The 17,924-nt window shown below is 41.6% G+C and overlaps 1 protein-coding gene across 2 annotated transcripts in view; it reads right to left on the reverse strand.

Moving 5' to 3' along the window:
* Positions 1–405: 405 nt before the first annotated feature.
* ARMC4 (armadillo repeat containing 4) overlaps positions 406–17,924 on the reverse strand; it is a 141,271-nt gene continuing 123,752 nt past the window's right edge. The window contains exons 15-16 of one of the 2 annotated variants that reach the window (XM_032473528.1): positions 7,426–7,502; positions 406–911 (exon numbers count right to left, since the gene is read on the reverse strand). In XM_032473528.1, coding sequence (XP_032329419.1) covers positions 791–911; positions 7,426–7,502 — 198 coding nt within the window. In that variant the 3' untranslated portion in view covers positions 406–790. Of the gene's footprint in view, positions 912–6,952; positions 7,503–17,924 lie in introns of those variants that run through there. The other variant, XM_032473529.1, reaches the window with a different exon arrangement.

Raw genomic sequence — 17,924 nt, forward strand, 5'->3', positions numbered from 1 at the left:
TTCTTGTGATGAGAACTTTTAAGATTTACTCTCTTAGCAACTTTCAGATGTGCAGTCCATTATTATTAACTATAATCATGTTGTGCATCACATCCCCAACCAAGACTGATTTGTTTTATAGCTGATAGTTTGTACCTTTTGAAGTTTGATCCATTTTGCCCACCTCAGCGCCTTGCCTCTGACAACCACTGAACTGTTCTCTGTATCTATGAGCTTGGTTTTGTGGGGTTTTTTGCTTTTTTTTTTTTAATTCCACATATAAGAGAGATCATATGGTATTTATCTTTCTGTCTGATTTCACTTAGCTTAATGCCCTCAAAATCCAACCATGTTGTAGCAGATGGCTGAATATATATATATATAATGGCTAAATAATATTCCATTGTATTTATTTATACCACATTTTCTTTATCCATTCATCTACTGATGAACACTTAGGCTGCTTACATATCTTGGCTATTTAAATAATGCTGCAGTGTACAAAGGGGTGCGTATATCTTTGCAGATTAGCATTTTCACTTTCTTTAGATGAATACACAGGAGTGGAATTGCTAGATCACATGGTAGTTCTAGTTTTAATTTTCTGAGGAGCCGCCACACAGCTTTTCATGGTGGCTTCACCAGTTAATGTTCGCGCCAGCAGTGCCTGAGGGTTCCCTTTTCTCGACCTCCTTGCCAACGCTTCTTTCTTGTCTTTTTGATAACAGCCATTCTGATGGGTGTGAGGTGGTGTTTCGTTATGGTTTTGATTTGCATTTCCCTGACGATTAGTGATGTTGAGCAGAAAATTTTAAATTAAGCAGTGGCTCGTCTTGTGTTTCTGTTGGACAGCAGGTTCTAGAGGTGTGTGGGGTGGTTCATGGTATAACAGCACAGAGGTGGAGTTCATTTCATGACTGCAGGCTCCTTTCCTAAGGTGTAAGAAGAGGCCAACGTTGTTACTTTTAAGACTTTGTCAGCTCTGATACCCTTCTCATCCTATTCCCTAGTCCTAACCCTCTATAGGAGGCCCAGAACAACAGATTGTTTATGAGTCTCATTCTTTACTATATTCTATTCATTGTACCCCTCCCAGATTAGTTTTTAGGAAATCCTTGTATACATATTTTTTCCCCTAAGCTCAAAATCCAGTGGCTATAGTCCGGGAAGTTTGCAGGTTCTGGGCTTCCCAGAGATTCTGAATCAGTAGGGTGGGGGCGGGACAGAGGCACTGCATTTCAACAGACACCCCAGACTGGTTTTATGCAGGAGGTCTGGGGAACACTGGCCTGTAGGATTAAGCTCGGATCCCTCAAAGTAATTGTCAAGTCTCTTTTTACCTTCATAGGCCGGTTAGTCCAATCTGATGGAGGGGGAATGGGAAGCACATACCTAGAGAACCTTAGGAGGAAACTAGGCCTCTGACCTGAGCAGCTTTGATACTCGCTTAGCTGAGGGCAGGAAGATGGCCCTAAAGATGTCTCCAGCTCTGCTATTTTATGACCCTAAACTTAATTATGATTACCTACATCTTCAGAGTAATTTTTCCAAGCTTCCGCCTGATTCTGGGGAAGTCAGCCTGTTCACTGCTGGCATTTTGTAGTGCTGACATCATAATAGGATTCTATGTGGACCAAATGGTTTTGACATGTGTGTGCCCTTTGTCACAAATCATTTTCCTTGGCTTTCTATTGATTAGCTCCAGGCATCTTTAGGGACACCAATGTCAGGCCTTAAACAAACTCTTGTTCTAATAGATGAAGATGCTGACATTGCAGACTGGTGAGCTCAAGGCCATATCTGGCTCACACAATCATTTTGACTTTTTCTACATGGTTGCTATTATGGACTGTGTCCCCCAACCCAAATTCATATTTTGAAGCCCTATATTTAATGTGGCTATATTTGGAGATAGTCCTGTGAAGGAGGTAATTAAGATTGCAAGAGGCATAAGGGTAGGGCCCTAACCCCATAGGACTAGTGGCCTTATGAGAGGAAAAGACACCAAAGATTAATTTCTTTGTGTGTGCACAGAGGGAAGGCTGTGTGAACACTGAACACACAGAGACAAGGTGTCTGTCTGCAAGCCAGGAAAGAGGTCTCACCAGAAACCAACCTGTTGGCACCTTGACCTTGGACTTCCAGCCTCTAGAACTGGGAGAAAATAAACATCTGTCTGTGGTGTTCTGTTATGGCAAAATAATTGCCAATACTTAAAATTTGGGAGATGGCTTATAAAAATCTGAATTTCTCTTGAAGAGTTATAAGATCTGGCAACAATTGGCTAGAGATGAGTAGTAATTTGTATGCATTCTCCATTTCTCCACAGTCTCCACCACTCCCTTTTGTCTCCCAGACATGGAGGCTAAAAGTCAATTGGCAATTGTGTCAGTATTTTTTTTTTAATCTAGCTCTTTTCACTCATTTACCTTACTTGCTTTATTTACTCTAGTGGATTTAGGTTTGTAACTGCTAACGTAACTAATCTATTGACAAAGTTCAATATTTTTTCCCATTAGTGAAATAGGATTTGCATTTATAACACTTTCTTGTCTGAACTCCCTTTTGATACATTGTCTTTCTTTATGAGCAAGCTAACTAGCTATGGATTCTGAATATATATGAACCATACTGATACACACTAATATAACTTTCAATCATGAAAATAAATTAGGACATAAATCTAAACTAATGGCAAATCTTAATTCTCAACATCATGGGCCAATTACATAATTTGCAAAGGATGTCTTTTATCGGCTAATAAATTGGAGTGGCATGAACGGGCAAAAGAAACGCTCCCTTTTGTCTTGACAGGTGCAAATAAAGAATAAATTACTTTTACTTGAAAATTTGAAAATAATGGATTGGGAGTATAAAGATTCCATCTGTTATATGACTTCAGGTCAGCCAGGACAGTTGTGCATCAGAAACATATTGAAGTATTTATTAACTTTACATCTTGCATTTATAGAAATTAAAGCATAAAACATTTTAAGAGTCAGAAAATGTAATAACTATTTGTTAGAGAAAATGGGAGCAGAAGCTGGAGACTTGAAAGCTAGACTGAGGGGAAAAAAGCAGGAAAACAATTGCTGGAATGAGAGGAAATTAATGTAACAATCAGAGCAGAAAAAAATAGCACAAAGGAGAAAAACACGATGCTTTGAAGGAAAACAGAAGTCTGTGAAACTGTACTACATTTATTGGTTGGGGGTGTATTTCTATTGGACTAATGCAAGCAGAATATATAAAGAGAACTAGTAAATCTCAGGCATCTATAATAATAAACAAATGAATGGCTCAAAATCATTCTTTTCTTTTCAGAATAACCATATTGTATAAAGCAATCTATCAATGATCTTTTGAGTTTTTTCATTTCTCTACTTTCTATGCTCTTAGAGTAGAATTCAGCTGTTTAGACAAAAAACAAAGTTCAGAATTTACATACGGGCTATTTCAGTATGCTTCAATTGCACTGTACTATTATTAGTTGTAGTTGAAGCTATTACAAATGTGTATTTTGCAGGTTAAAACTATTTTATAGTGTGTGTAGATGTTGAAGCGACCATTCTTATTTTGTTAAAAACAAACAAAAAAAACCCCACCTCATTTATTTTATGTATGGGTTGTGTCTCCCACTTGTAAACTGAAGATCTCGCTTTTAAAGTTACCATTAGGAAGTATATCTGCCTTAGAAGTTTCCAGAGAATAAAAAAGTAAGATTCACTGGAAGTGTTTTTATTTAAAGAAAAGTAATTCATGTTCATTGTGAAACAGCTTAGAAAACACAGACAAGCAAAAGAGACAACAAAAATCACTCTTCTTCCACCGTTTAGAAATGACCACTTCTTTGAACAATGAGTTTGGTGTTTGCAAATCGGGTCTTCTTTCATTGTGACTAGCTACGTGTGTGTCATTTTTTAATGCTCACAATGTATACACTGCGTCAGAACCTGCTTCCCAATTTGACAACACCTTATGAAAAGCTTCCCATGTCATTAACTATTATTCTACAATATGTTTTCATGGTGTGGTTGAACCATAGTTGAATCAACCAGTTTTCCCCCTAACATTTTTGCTATTATAAACAGTGATGTGGTGAACATTCGTGTACATGAACCTTTGGGCATCACCCAGAAGGCTCACAAAATTATAAAGCCTTGGGTGTGCATTGCCAAATTGTCCCTGCAGAACAATTGTGCCCATTTAGATAGACCCTAGTTTTTTTTTTTTTTTTTTTTTTTTTTTACTGAGTTATAGTCAGTTTACAATGCTGTGTCATTTTCCAGTGCAGAGCACAATTTTTCAGTTATACATGAACATACATGTATTCATTGTCGCATTCTTTTCACTGTGAGCTACCACACGCTCTTGTATATATTTCCCTGTGCTCTACAGTATAGTCTTGTCTATCTAGTCTGCATATGCCCGTCAGTATCTGCAAATTTTGAACTCCCAGTCTGTCCCTTCCCCCCCCGGCAACCACAGGCTTGTAGTCTATGGACAGACCCTGCTATGAGACGAGATTAGCTTTTTCACCACTTCTCCTGTCTTTTCAGTGAGATCACGAGTAGGAAGCACCTGAGACAGTGCCAGCGTTTGGTAGCATCATATAAAATGTGGTTCTCTTTCTACTCCTTTCTCACTGAGGAAGAGAACATAGGGGTTTGGGGGGGTACTTAATGCATTTGAGGCAGTGAAGTTCCTCAATAAGTGGGTTTCCTTTTTGTTTTCACTGAATTATGAGAATGGACATGGCCTATTCCATTCCAAGTCTTCTATGGAATGAGATTACACATCTTCAGTTATTTGGACTATGAAATTTTCTTTATTGTTTTTAACCTAATCTCATTAGATGGTTATCTGTTTATCAACTGCTGAATTTCTCAATTTCCTAAACAGAAATAAATTTTCCAAATATTTTGAATCATTGTCTTTCAAGTCTGTGCAAATGACTTAGAGATGCATTATGATAACACCAAAACCTATCAAAATAATAGGCTTTGCAGTGTCATTCCTAAGAAATCTAACCCTCCTTCACCTTCTTTAAAAAGAAAGGTTAATTTAGCACAAGTCATCCTGAGAGCAACGAAAGAGCAATGACTGCAAACAGCAGAATGATCGTGGCTAGGATTTCTAAAAGGAAACCTGCAAACTAGAGACAGTGAAAGATCAAAGAATATCTGTTTAAAATTCCTTCCACCTTAACCTCCTTCCAGACTGAAACAGCCCGCTGTCATGGAGCACCTATTGGATTGCCAGGATGTCCTGGGGAGGAATAAAACCTAGAAAAGAACCTCGTCACTGAAAACTGAGAAAGAATTAATGTCGCCAGCTTTAAACATGAAAATAATTACAACACAAAACAATCTTACACAAAAAGTAATGCCCCCTCCCACCCCAAAAAGTGAGTGCTTTCCGAGCACGGAGTAGCAAAGAAACAGTGTGATGCTCTGCGTGTTTGTTCTCTGATCGCTGTGGCTGTTTTCACTCACTGCTTTTGACATTTTTCTAGTAAGATCAGAGTTTTCTGTTACGCCATTTCCCACACACACACACACAAAGCCAAAAACTGACCTTTAAATTCAGCTTCTCTTTTGTTTACTCTAAGTGTACTGCATTTCTGGTACTTAAGAATTATATACAAAAAAAAAAAAATCTTAGAAATACACAAGATGATTTTCGTGTTAATTTCCTTCTGTTTCCAGAGCTTAGTTGCTTTTCAAAAGACACTGTTGCTTTTGTGTCATGCATTTATTCATCATGCAGAGGAAGCCCCAGCTTGCTTCTACCAAGCACATGGGAAACAAACAGTCCTTCTCCACTGCTTACCCAGTTTTCTCTGTGCTGCTGCTCTGCTTTGTTTGTTGCTTCTCCCCACTCCCAGGACCCACTAATTCCAAGAATATTTAAAAATCTTAAAATGATGTTGAAAGCTTCCTTTTAATAATAATATAGCAATAATGTATTTATTCATTTTCTATAGCTGTCATAATCCATGATTTCTAGATGTTTTTAATGTTAGTGAAACACAGCTAGCCAATGACTTTAACATTAGAACCATTTAGAACATCAGAACATTTAACCTACCATTGAAAGTTAAAGGATTTACACTATTGTTTGAATTCAGTTCTTCATTAGCGTTAATACTGTTTCCTTGTTTCTAGTATCCTCTTTTATAACCCCCTTTGAAAAGCAGCAAAGATGGTGTTTTACAAAACCTTCGAATTCTCAGAAATGCCTTATCTTTTTATCAGAGAATCTATCACTGGTATAATTTTCATCCTGTACAGGCTTTTCATTTCATACAAATTATTTACATTTAATTCACTTAAGTTTATGATCTTCTCCAAATTATGACAGTGCATAATATTCTTCAAAAAAACCTTGCAGCCTGCTCTTTAAAAGCATTAACTGGGATTGTCGGTTTACGGATGCATACAAAGCTCTTTTCCTAACTAGTTTTAGATGCTGGGGACGGTTAGTTCCCAAACATTTCAGCACACCGAGGTTACACATGTGATTCTTTTAAGTGGCTTCTAATGTTTCTATAACCTGATAAAGTACCATTAATCCTCTGTAACCACTTTTTAAAAAGTACTTTGTGTGCTGAAAATAAGTTCAGAAATTGAAAGCAACTTTTTGTGAAGTAATATTATCCTTACATCAGCATAAATTAATTCTTTCAATAAAAGTGTTGGTGAATCCTGTGAGGGAAATAAAACATCTTATTGTTTATGCTTTAGAAACCCGAGAGTGAAAATCTCACTCATTGCTTATGTTTTTGTGATCTGCATTCTCTGGTGCAGTGACGGTTCTGCACTGTCTTCTCGGGTGTTTGATAGGATTTAAGAGAAACTTGGAATGACCTCAGGATGTCCTGAGCCCAGCTGCTCAACTCTAAGTTCTATTTAATAACAGTTTGTGAAATCAGCACATTTCCTCAGAGCTCTCCCGTGGGTTGCAAGTGATCAAACAAACAAAACCACAATGACAGAACAGTTAGATTGGTTTAACAGAAAGGGAATTCTAAAGACATTCATGAGTGACTATAAAAATGCACACTGGGAAGGCCATGTCTTTTATTAAAACCATCAGAAATACAGAAGCATTCCTGAAATATACATATGTGCTCTACACATATATTCTCAATTCCTGGAAAATTATCACAAATAAATTGGCTTTACAGGTGATTACGTGGCATATCCCTAAAATAGAACAAAAATGCCCATGCAGGTTTTGGATAAACAGCATCCTTTGCATTTCTAAATTCCTGTGTTTTCAGGCAAACATTTGTCTGTCTGTAAAGGATTTGCTACAAAATGTTTCCCAATTTAGGGTTCCTGGGCATGGGAGTGACATGTTCTATGTTGTGTAATACTTGGTAGCTTGTAATGTCTGTTTGAGTTGTAAGTGTATCTCGCCTTGTCTATAGCAAGAGCCAACCTGCGAATGTTGGATATGCAGCCAGCCGCGGCTTCCTGGAGATCGTGGTCAGAGGACCCAATCATGTCCAGCAGCAGCTGTCACACATGGAGAAGGAGGAAGACAAGGGAAATAAGAATGAAATCATTACTCTAAACACGTACAGTTAGGCTATGAAAACAATGATACTTTGGACATATTTTTTAAAGTCACAAAAAAAGTTCAAGAAATTCCACTGAGGCAAATGCCTGTATAAATGGAACTTAATCAGATGCAAGAATTTCTTTTTTTTTTTAATGTATTATTACTTAATATTATTTAGCATGCATTAACACAAATAGGAAAACTACTCAATTATTGTGAACTATTCAAACAACATCGGTAAAGTTAAAAGCTCCTCTTAACCCTCGTCCAGTCCCATTCATCACACTGGTGATGCTTTGCGATTGGTCCTATAAGACCATTCTCCCTACACTTACAGTTCATATATGAACACAGAGCAGCTCCTATGATTTTCTTTTATCTTATAGATGCAGAAATTTCTCATGAAATTCTTACCTTTTTCATTTTTGGAGCCAAACTAGACCTGTTTCTCTCTACTTTCTTTGGTCATCTAACTGCTAGGGATTCTGCTTTGAAATTTCTCTTGCATCTTTTGTGGCTTTTCGGCTTCCCAGGACAAGCCAACAGCATCTCGTGCTTAGGCTCTTGGTGCATCCTCTTATATTTAATCGCTCTGCATTCCAGTCCACCCAATCATGCCACAACCCAATTATATCGTTCCCTTAATAGAGACTTTCACTGACTCCAATGCCAGCTAACTAGAGCCCAGTCTGCTTACCTGCCCTTAAAGAATTTCTGAGCTCTGGCCTCAGCTTACTTTTCTAGCCATTCATCTTTCTCCTGTTCCATCCTGTGCCCCAAAGTCCACAAGGTCATGCTTCCCCTCTTCTTTTGTGTTGATTGATGCCATCCCTCTACCAAAGATGCCCTCCCATCTCCTTCTCTTTCTAAATTTTATCCACCTTTCATGACCCAGTTAACTCATCTACAAAGACTCCACTGATTTCTGTCAAATGAAATGCCTTTTCTCCCTCATCAGGACTCTGAGAGCCATTTACTCAAATGTCTGTTGCTACACTGATATTCTTCTTTTCCACAGAAATTTGGATGAATGCTTTCTGTCCCTTAGATTGTAAACTCAAGAAGAAACTTACAATCCATAGAGTGCCTGATACACAATAGTTGCCAAATAAATATCAAATAAATGAATTCTAACTTTAAAAAACCTACCAGTTATGCTTCTAACAGTTCTCATGAAAGATATAAAATTTAATTTGAATTGTATTTTTCATGCAGTAGCATTTGAGGACAAATGTAGATAATGTCATAGAATAAGGATGTCTTGATAAGCAAGAAATATTGTTAAGAAAAATATTGTGAAACTTCTTAAATATGACAGGCTTAGGATTTTGGCTTTTATTCTGTAAGTAATAAAAGGAAGTTATTTAAGCATTTTAATCAGGAGAGTGGCATGGTCATATTTGTATTTTATTTTTTATTTTTATTTATTTATTTTTTAAATACACTTTATTCTTTTAGAGCAGTTTCAGGTTCACAGCAGAATTGAGCAGAAAATACAGAGAGTTCACACATAGCCCTCCCCACCCACACATAAATACTCCCCTACCCTCAGCATCCCTCATCAGTGTGGCATATTTGGTACAATTGACAAACCAACGTGGGCACATTATTATCAACCAAAGTCCACAGTTTACATTAGGGCTCACTCTTGATATTGTACATTCTGTGGGTTTTGACAAATGTGTAATAACATGTAGCCACCACTATAGTATCAAACAGAATAATTTCATTGCCCTAAAAATCCCTTGTGCTCCATCTATTCATTCCTCCCTCCCTCCCTCTCCCCAAACCCCTGGAAACTTAAAAGACAGATCACTAAATGAAAGAAGCCAGTCTGAAAAGTCTACAAACTGTACGATTCCAACCAAATGACCTTCTGGAAAAGGCACAGCTACAGGAACAATAAAAAGATCGTGGTTTCCAAGAGTTCCACATTTGTATTTTAAAAGGTAACTTTTATGACAACTTAATAGAATACGGACTGTGGAGGGCAGACTGATGGGCGCTGCAGTACTTCGGGCCAGAGGTGGTAAGGACTGAGTAAAGCAGCAACCAGGAACAGCATGGAAGGAATGGCTTCAAGGGATATTTAAGGACTAAACTCTTCAACAATTGCCCAAGGACAGGTGGTTATCCAAACAGAGGAAACTAGAAATGGTAATCTCACAGCACACAGAAACAGCCATTCCAGGTAGAATAATGAGTCAGCTCAGAAAGCAAAAATATGAAACATTTAGAAGGTTGTACATGAGAAGACCTTGGTCGGGCTGTAATGAAGGCTGTCTGGCTTCTCAGCCCCTTGGCCTCTTCATTGTCGGTGATCTTCACACACTTTGGTCCCCACTTTCGGGGCTGCTTCTGGGCCCTGGATTAGGGCACCTGATGCTACATTAGAAGCTTAATTCACACAAGCAAATGGGGTGGAGAAATAATCTGGTGTCCAACTGCCCTAGATATGTTGTTCAGGAAACTGGAGGAAAATAGATTGCCAGCTACAGAGAGTTCACCTAAAGCCTGCCTCGCAGGGCCAGCCAGCCTCGCTTCTGCTCTGGTCCCCATCTCTCCTTTGATAGGTTTTGTTGTTGATTTTTCAGATCTGGGAAGGGGTGAAATGGAGCTCTAGCTGTGAGCCCCAACTCTCTGAGTGAGGAATGATAGAGCCGCCTTATGCTGTTCAGCTCCTTTGTAGAAAAGGCAGCTCCAAACAGTAGTCAAGGGCGTGGGCTTTGGGTCACAGCTCCTAGGATTTGTGTCCTGACTCTTCCACTGATTGGCTGAGTTACCAAACCTCTTAGTTCTGCCTTCTCGCACATTTAACAGGATCACCTACCTCTGAGGGTCATCGTGAGGATGAATGAGACAATACACTCCTTTAAAAAGTACGTGAACATCTATATTTCCACACTCTTTCTGTCTTTGGATCTTTGGATACCCGCTCTCCCAGCCCCTCTTGCCATTTTGTCTGACTGTTCCCTGAGTCCTGTATGGACCCAGGTACACAGTGTGTGAGAGGGAAAACTGGAGAAGCCCCAAGACCCAGGTGTGGAGATTACACCAGAAAGGGCAGAGGGTTCCTTGTGGGAGAGAGGAAAACAACAGGTGGGGAAGGAGAGGAGGAAGGCGGAGAGAGGGAAGAACTTCCACCCTGCTTTGAAGGGAGAGTTTGGAGAGGTTGGCATGGGGGGTTGTTTTCGGAGCAGCTTCAGAGAGAGACAGCCACACCGAGTGGAACAAGATAAGAGATTCTGAAGAGCTTAACTGCATGACTGTGCTCCCCATCTGCAAGAGTGAAGCAAGGATTACAGTTCCTTTCAGTTGCTCCTTGGTGGCCAGGCTTCTGTGTCTCGGGCTGCATGTCCCCGCCACGAGTGGACCATGAGGAGCCTGGCTTCATAAGGATTGCGCATTTGAATCCCATAAACCCAGGGCCCAGGACACAGTGAGTGCTCCATAAATGCTATTCATTATCACGGTGATGACTTCACCAGTCCTGAGGTCTGGTTCTGGCATTTATTCCCTGGAGCCCAGCCCTGGTTAGTTCGGGAGGAATGAGGAAGCAGGGATTTTGACCCCGCGGTCAGTCTGTCCCTGTCAGCACTTGCTCCAGGCCCCACCTCATCTCTAGTTGACCTCCATGGGTACCAACGGCCCAGGCTTCATTTGGCATCAGCCGTTGCCGCCAGCATCGCCTCGCATGGCTCCCTTGGAAAGCAGCCCCTTGGCCAGATGCCTGCCCCAAATGAACCTGTGTCTTGCCCATACTCTCCCTCAGACCTGGTTGTTGTTCTGCAGTCCCCCTCCAGCTTTCCAAGATTCAGATGCCTTTATCCCAAACCCTTGATGCCAGTTACGTAATTTCACATCACATAAACCAATGAACGGTGAGTGTGAAATGTACTAGGCACGATGTCTGGCATGCTGTTGGCATCTGCTCTTTTGACAGAGAGCCTGTGGCATGTTGGCCGTTCTAAGAGTCGGCCAGAGAGGGCTGCTGGGAAGAGCGTGGGCTGTGCAGTCACGTGCTTTATGTTAGAACATGATGTTTAATCAGCACCAGCGCCTTTTATGACTCAACTCCGTCAACGACTTTGTCTGTTACCTAACTTCTAGACCTGAGTGCATTAAAAGGACTACTACTTTTGGGGAATTAATTTTGCCCAAGTTTCCTGCATTGACCACGAGGTTTTCTTCTATGTCCCATATTGGTGGTTAGTGAATGTTTGTCCTCAAAACTTGATCAGTGGAGCCCAGCAGTCTAGTATTTTAAATGACTATATAGGCAAGGATGAGAGTTTTAAAAATAGATGAGAGGACAAAAGTATGGCTTAGAAAGGTAAGTGTGGTGGGCAGTGAGAGTTTCTTCCTTAAACATAGCTTCAGTGACTCACTGGCCTCAGGCCACTGGTTACCTAACGTTTGTACAACGTGAAATGATTTTATTAGCTACCAAGCTTACTGTGTGCCAGACACTGTGATTTATTCTTTATTGGTTAATTTTGTCCTGCTCTGGCCATTTTCTGTAGCCAGGAACATTCTCAATCAAGGGTACAGAGTTGGAAGTGTAAAATTGTCTGCGTGCTCAAGGAAAATGAATGGCTTGATACTTGAGAGGCACTCCTAAGGACCCTCTGTTGGGGCTGCTCTCTCCAAATTTATTTTTCCTAAACTTTATTTTGCTGTCAATGAATGCTACTCATTGCATTGTTAATGCACCCAGAAGCAGTGTGGCTAGTGCTGCTTTACAAATCAAATAAGGTTGTGCTGTTTTCCCAAACCACGCTCTGCATATGTCTTAGTTTGGAGTCAGGTTCAGAAATATATGCTTTTATTTTTCTTAATAGCTTCACAAGCAAACTAGGGCACTCAGAGGAATGCTTTAAAATGACTATAAACAACCACACAATGGAAACTTAGTGCAAAATCCTGCATTTGAGGGGCGGCTCACAGAAAGCGAGAATCAGTGTGTTTTCAGATCACACACATGGCAAGGGAAAGTGGTTTGTGATACTTTGCAATAATTGCTTAAAAGAACTACTTTTCTTAGAAAGGCAAGATGCAAACTGGGCACAAATGATTATGGAACTGGTATGCATTTTTTTCCAGTATATATATTTTTTTGATCTGTACACTTTTTCCAACCATGAAAACATTAAAAACCTTATAAGGAGGAAAAACACCTCAGGTTTACCTTTTTGAAGTATTCGTTCCTTCCAAAAACTCTCCTCTTTTTAATCCTGCCCCTCCCCCAAACACACCCAGAGACCTTAAATTTATTGGGAGTTTCATATACACACTGAAGGAAAACCAGCTCCCTTGTTTTAGAAGTTAATTGCACAGAGCGCTTTAAAACGTCATTCAAACACATAACTTTTTACAATGTTGGCGTGAATGAGAACGTGGGGAGGGGCAGGGAGAGTGGACTGTGGGTCAGGCTCGCATGAATAACTTCCTCCAGTGGCAAAGGCTTTGATCACAAGGCACGTGCCCTCAGAATGCAGCTGTGACCCAAGCTTCACACACCCTGGAAGGTGAGACGGAGGTAGCAAGGGACTCGGTGTCTGCATCCAATTTCTACTTTTATATCTAACAGTTCATGACTTTATATAATGTTTCGGTTTTGTGAAAAGTATGTACCAATTTGAGTGATAACAGATTTTCTTGTGGTTTGACTCGACATTGTTTGGGCGAACCCAGACTGGAAATAGGAGTTTTCATTAGAGCCGGAGGAACACTGAAATACCTGCGTGCACACCAAGCTTAGTGGGTTTTCCAGAAAGATCTGGAGGTCCCAGAGCTGATTTGAAGGATCCCTTGTTTCCCAGACATCGAGGTGAGGTTTGCACGACCCGGGAAGAAGCAGTGCCTTCATGACTGCGTCCGCCCTGCACTGTGGCTTCCCGGTTGTCCAGGTTGGCTGGCCTCTGCTGCAGGGAGTCCCAGATGTTTCTCCCCATCCCGACTCTGAGCCTTGGTAATTCATTTCATGTGGCAGCTCCCCAGTGTTGTGGGCCTCAAAACACATCTTGCATTTGCTGGTTAGGGCAAAACCTTTGATTCTGTTTGGTCGGGGAGTGAATCAAGGTCCTTGCCTTCTCCTGGTGTCTGCCTGCCTCTGGGTGACAGGAGTACGTGTTCCGAGGTCTACGCCCACAGGGCTTGGGAGGTGGTCTGCTGGTTCCATCTAGTGCCTCACCTGTATATGTTGTTCACCCCGGAGTAGGTCTGTCCTCTGGTTTTCCTTCCAAGTGTCTTTCCATTAGCCTTCCACTAGGGAGCTTTTGTGCCGAGACACACACAGGAGACTAGAGTGTTGGGTCTGGAGTACTGGGAGGCAGGAATGGGATATTTAACAGAAAGAGCCCTAACAACCTTCTTCTGAAGAGGGCTAGGAACAGAGAATGACTTGATTACTGGCTGGTCAGGAGCTGCTGGAAGCCCGCTCTGCGCTCCCCACTAGAGGAGAGGAGGCAGCAAGTCTCCGCATGCCCTGGGCAGAAGCTCCTGGTGTCACGTGGAATGGCCTCAAGCTGCTCTTCAGTTTTGATTCCTATCAAATACAAAGACTATCTGTGCGGACGGGGGTCTCCTGGATCCGCGTGCTACAGAAATGATAGGGTAAGTAAGGCTGGAATAAGAGAGACACGTGGATGCTCTCATGGATTCTGGAGTGCAGTGGCTGTGAGCTCACACTCTGGCTTCAGACAGTCTGGGTTTGTGTCCTGGCTTCTCCTCGCTGTGCATGACCTGGGGTAACTCTCCCTGAGCCGCAGTATTCTTATCAGTAAAATTAGGATTCTCAGCAGTGCCTTTTTAGTAGGATAGATGTGGGGGCTCCATGAAATGATGACTGGAAAGTGCTTGGACTCCATGCTTATAAGTGACCATCTTTGTTACTGCTGTTGTTACCTGGAATTGAAGGTTGTTTGCTGTTGAGTAGAGAGATTAAAATAAAATTGACTGTCCGCTCACCTTCTCTGCTAGAGTTTCAATTGGACTGATCCAAATAACCCATTTTGGTCTAATTATATTGAAAATCAGTATGTTAACAGGAGGCTTGTGGTGTCCTGTTAAGTGAACAAAACATAAGGCAAGGATGTAGCACTAAGCCAACTCTGTGTTCATCAAAATACACGGATCAATTCCTATTGAAATTAGGGTTTCCTCCTGAGCCAGTCTCTAGTCCAGAAGGAGATCAGACCCCCATGGATCAACAGAGGCATGAAGTGGAGAATTAAAATGCAATAAATGCCTTGGAGCTGGAATATATTTGCAATGGGAAATAGAAGTTGGATAAATATGGAAGTGGTCAGTGGAATTTTAAATATTCACAGAATGGTAGGGCTAAACAGTGTAAGTTATTAATTTATATTATTAAAAAACAGATCCCACCCACACCTCCAATGTTATTAGGGTAACTGAACAAAACTACCTTCCTCTTGCGAAAAGATTATCCTATAAACTCATTTGCAAGGTTGATCAGAACTCAGATGCATTTTCAGTCAAGTATTCTTGTTCTTCCTATTGGATTGGAAGATGCTGAAGTAAAAAAAAAGAAAAACTCAATCTAAGGGAAAGAATGTGGAGAAGACCACAGAGAAGTGAAATAAATTGATAATATTTTTAATCATTAATGTTCGTCTCTTCCAGCCTGACCTTTACAAGATCTGATCAGAAAAAGATCAGTGTTCAGCCCATAGCTGCTCCCAGAGGAAGGCAAGGATGAGCTGGGAAGAGGTACAATAACTACGTGGTAAGACGGAGGGGAATGTGCGTGGGGAGGCCAGCTGTGGTAATCCCGTGTTTAGTATTATCTGTAATACCTCTGAAAAGGAGGCAAAGTTATATTTTTAAGGTTTTTAAAGCAAGGCCTGGCTCATAGTAACTGCTCCCTAGTTGTTAGCTGTTATTACTCCAATAGAAAACACACTTTAGGTGCCATACACTCATCGTGACCCTGGTAACAAGTGACAGTGACAAAACGTGTCCAGTACTGGCTGGCACGGCTGACCCTCTTGTGAAGGGGTCAGGCTGCTGGGCACTGGAGGCTGAGTCATGTGTGAGGGGGCCTCCCAGAAGGGGAAGAGGCCCTCAGGAGAAGGCCAGTGGGACATGGTCTCTGAGTCCCTGTCAAGTCCTGCTTCTGTCATAGGTTCCAAGAGTCTCTTCTGGAGAAACAGGGGAGCCCCGGGAGACAGGGTTCACAGCACTCGGGGCTTCTGGCGGCTGTCATATGGACCAGGGACTGCGGGTCCTACAGAAGCACGGAGGAAGGAACAGACTGCTCTGCATTTCTGCTTTGGGTTGCACTATGGCTCTCCTCTGGTTCTTAGTAGCTCAGAGAACATTTTCTTGGGGTAAAATGATCTAGAAATTCATCAACATGTGGTGAAGACAAGACCAACTATGAGTCAGAATGTGAACTGAGCTTGTCAATGTTCTATTTGAAGGTTTAAGTGTATTAAAAGGATAATAATATCCTTTAGGGGTTTATTGGAAAATGTGCAAAGAAAGTCAGCCTCTTAAGATTTACATGTCTTCTCTCATTCTTGATTTTACAGTTTGCCTGGGTATAGAATTCTAGGTTGGAAGTAATTTTTGAGAAGTTGGAAGAGTTTTGAAGGCAATGCTCCATTTTTTTTTTCTTGCTTTCAGTGACTGTTGCGGAGTCTAGAGTGATTCCTGATGCTTGGTTCTGTGCAGGCTCTGTCTCTCCCCCCTCCCCCCGCCGCTCCTTCTCTTCTGAAGATTACAGAATCGTGTGTGTGTGTGTGTGTGTGTGTGTGTGTGTCTGTGTGTGCGTGTGCGTGCACGTGCTTAGCGTTCTGACGTTTTACAGAGCTGCACGCCGTGCCCAGTTTTACCTGCCATATGCAGGGTGCTCGATGGGCCCTTCTAGCCCAGCCATCCGTGCACTTCACCGCCAGGAAGTCCTCTTGAATAACCTCACTCCATCTCCTCCTTCCCACGCTCTCAGTTGTCTCCTCTTGGAGCCCGTACTCCACAGTGACACGGTTGTCTAATGTTTTCTTACCTTTCCTATTTTCACCTCTTCATCTTTTTGCTCTGCTTTCTGAGAGATTTCTTCAACTTCATTTTCCAACTCTTCTACTGAATTTGTGCATCCTAAATGTTCTTTTTTTAAGAGTCCTGTTCTGGATGGATGCAATACATCTTATATCACTCTGAGGATATTAATTTTTTCTTCTTTGTGCTGCACTCTGTTTCTTCCAAGGATTGATTTTTGGTTTTTTGTTTGTTTCTGTCTGTTTCAGTCTCCATCTTACAGGTTCAAGACAACCTTTAGATAGACATCAGTTACTCATTGGACGACTGGGAATTTTTAACACCTAGATGGGGCTTGTTGGCTTTGCGCTTTACTGCAGGGTGATCTGAATGGTCTCAGGGCCACTCACAGCTCTGCTCTTTATGAAGATGCCAGACTGAAGGGATCGGAAATGCAGCCCTCACTTATATACCAAGTTATGAACCTGGTCAGGGGCTGGGTCTTCTTGAAAGAAAGGATGCCTTTTTGTTCCCACAAAGGTGTGATCTGCTTTTCAAGTCTGATGTTAGCAAAGCTACATTTGCCCAGAGGGAACGTCTTTTTCCAGTTCACACAATGGCCTCCCAAAGGCCAGCAGAAGCCCTGGGAAGGCTGGCTGAAGGTCTCCCCAGGTCAGTGTCTTGACATCTCTTGTCTTGAGCTGGTCAGATTCTACAAGGAAGAGCTTTTCAAACTCCAGCTAGCAGAGTAAGGGACTGGCTTCCAGAGATTTCTGAGTGAGTAGGGCAGGGAACTCTATTTAATGGAGCTCAATTTCCACCTTCAGTAGAGTAGCCACACCTCATAGTGGCTGCTGTCCTTCAGCCCAGAGAGCTTGTTTTCCCTCTGTAGACAGATGGTGGCCTGGGAAGGGCAGTGACTGTGGAGCAGAGTTGGGGTAGGGCCTCCAGGTTTCAAAGGGAAGAAAAATTAGACTCAGGAGTTTAACCTGCTATCTTACTTGGAATAGTCCATAGGTTTCCTCCAGACTCCAGGAAAAAAAACTCTCTTATTATCAACTCTGGATACAGTGCCTGCATTTAACTTGGGTTATCTCCCTTTGGGAAGAGACTGAAAGTCTATGTGGTTGTCTGTGTCCTACTGTTATAACAGTTTTGTGAGAGAATATTTAGAAGTAGATTTTTTGGAGAGAAATTATACACACACACACACACACACACACACAGTCATTCCTCTGCATCCACAGAGGATTGACTTCAGGACCTTCCACAGATACCAAAATCCATGGATGCTCAAGTGCCATAGTTGGCCCCCTGTATCTGCAGTCCCACATCCATGGATTCAACCAACTGCAGATCATGCAGTACTGTGG

This window comes from Camelus ferus, chromosome 35, assembly GCF_009834535.1.
Source record: "Camelus ferus isolate YT-003-E chromosome 35, BCGSAC_Cfer_1.0, whole genome shotgun sequence".
In the NCBI taxonomy this organism is placed as follows: domain Eukaryota; kingdom Metazoa; phylum Chordata; class Mammalia; order Artiodactyla; family Camelidae; genus Camelus; species Camelus ferus.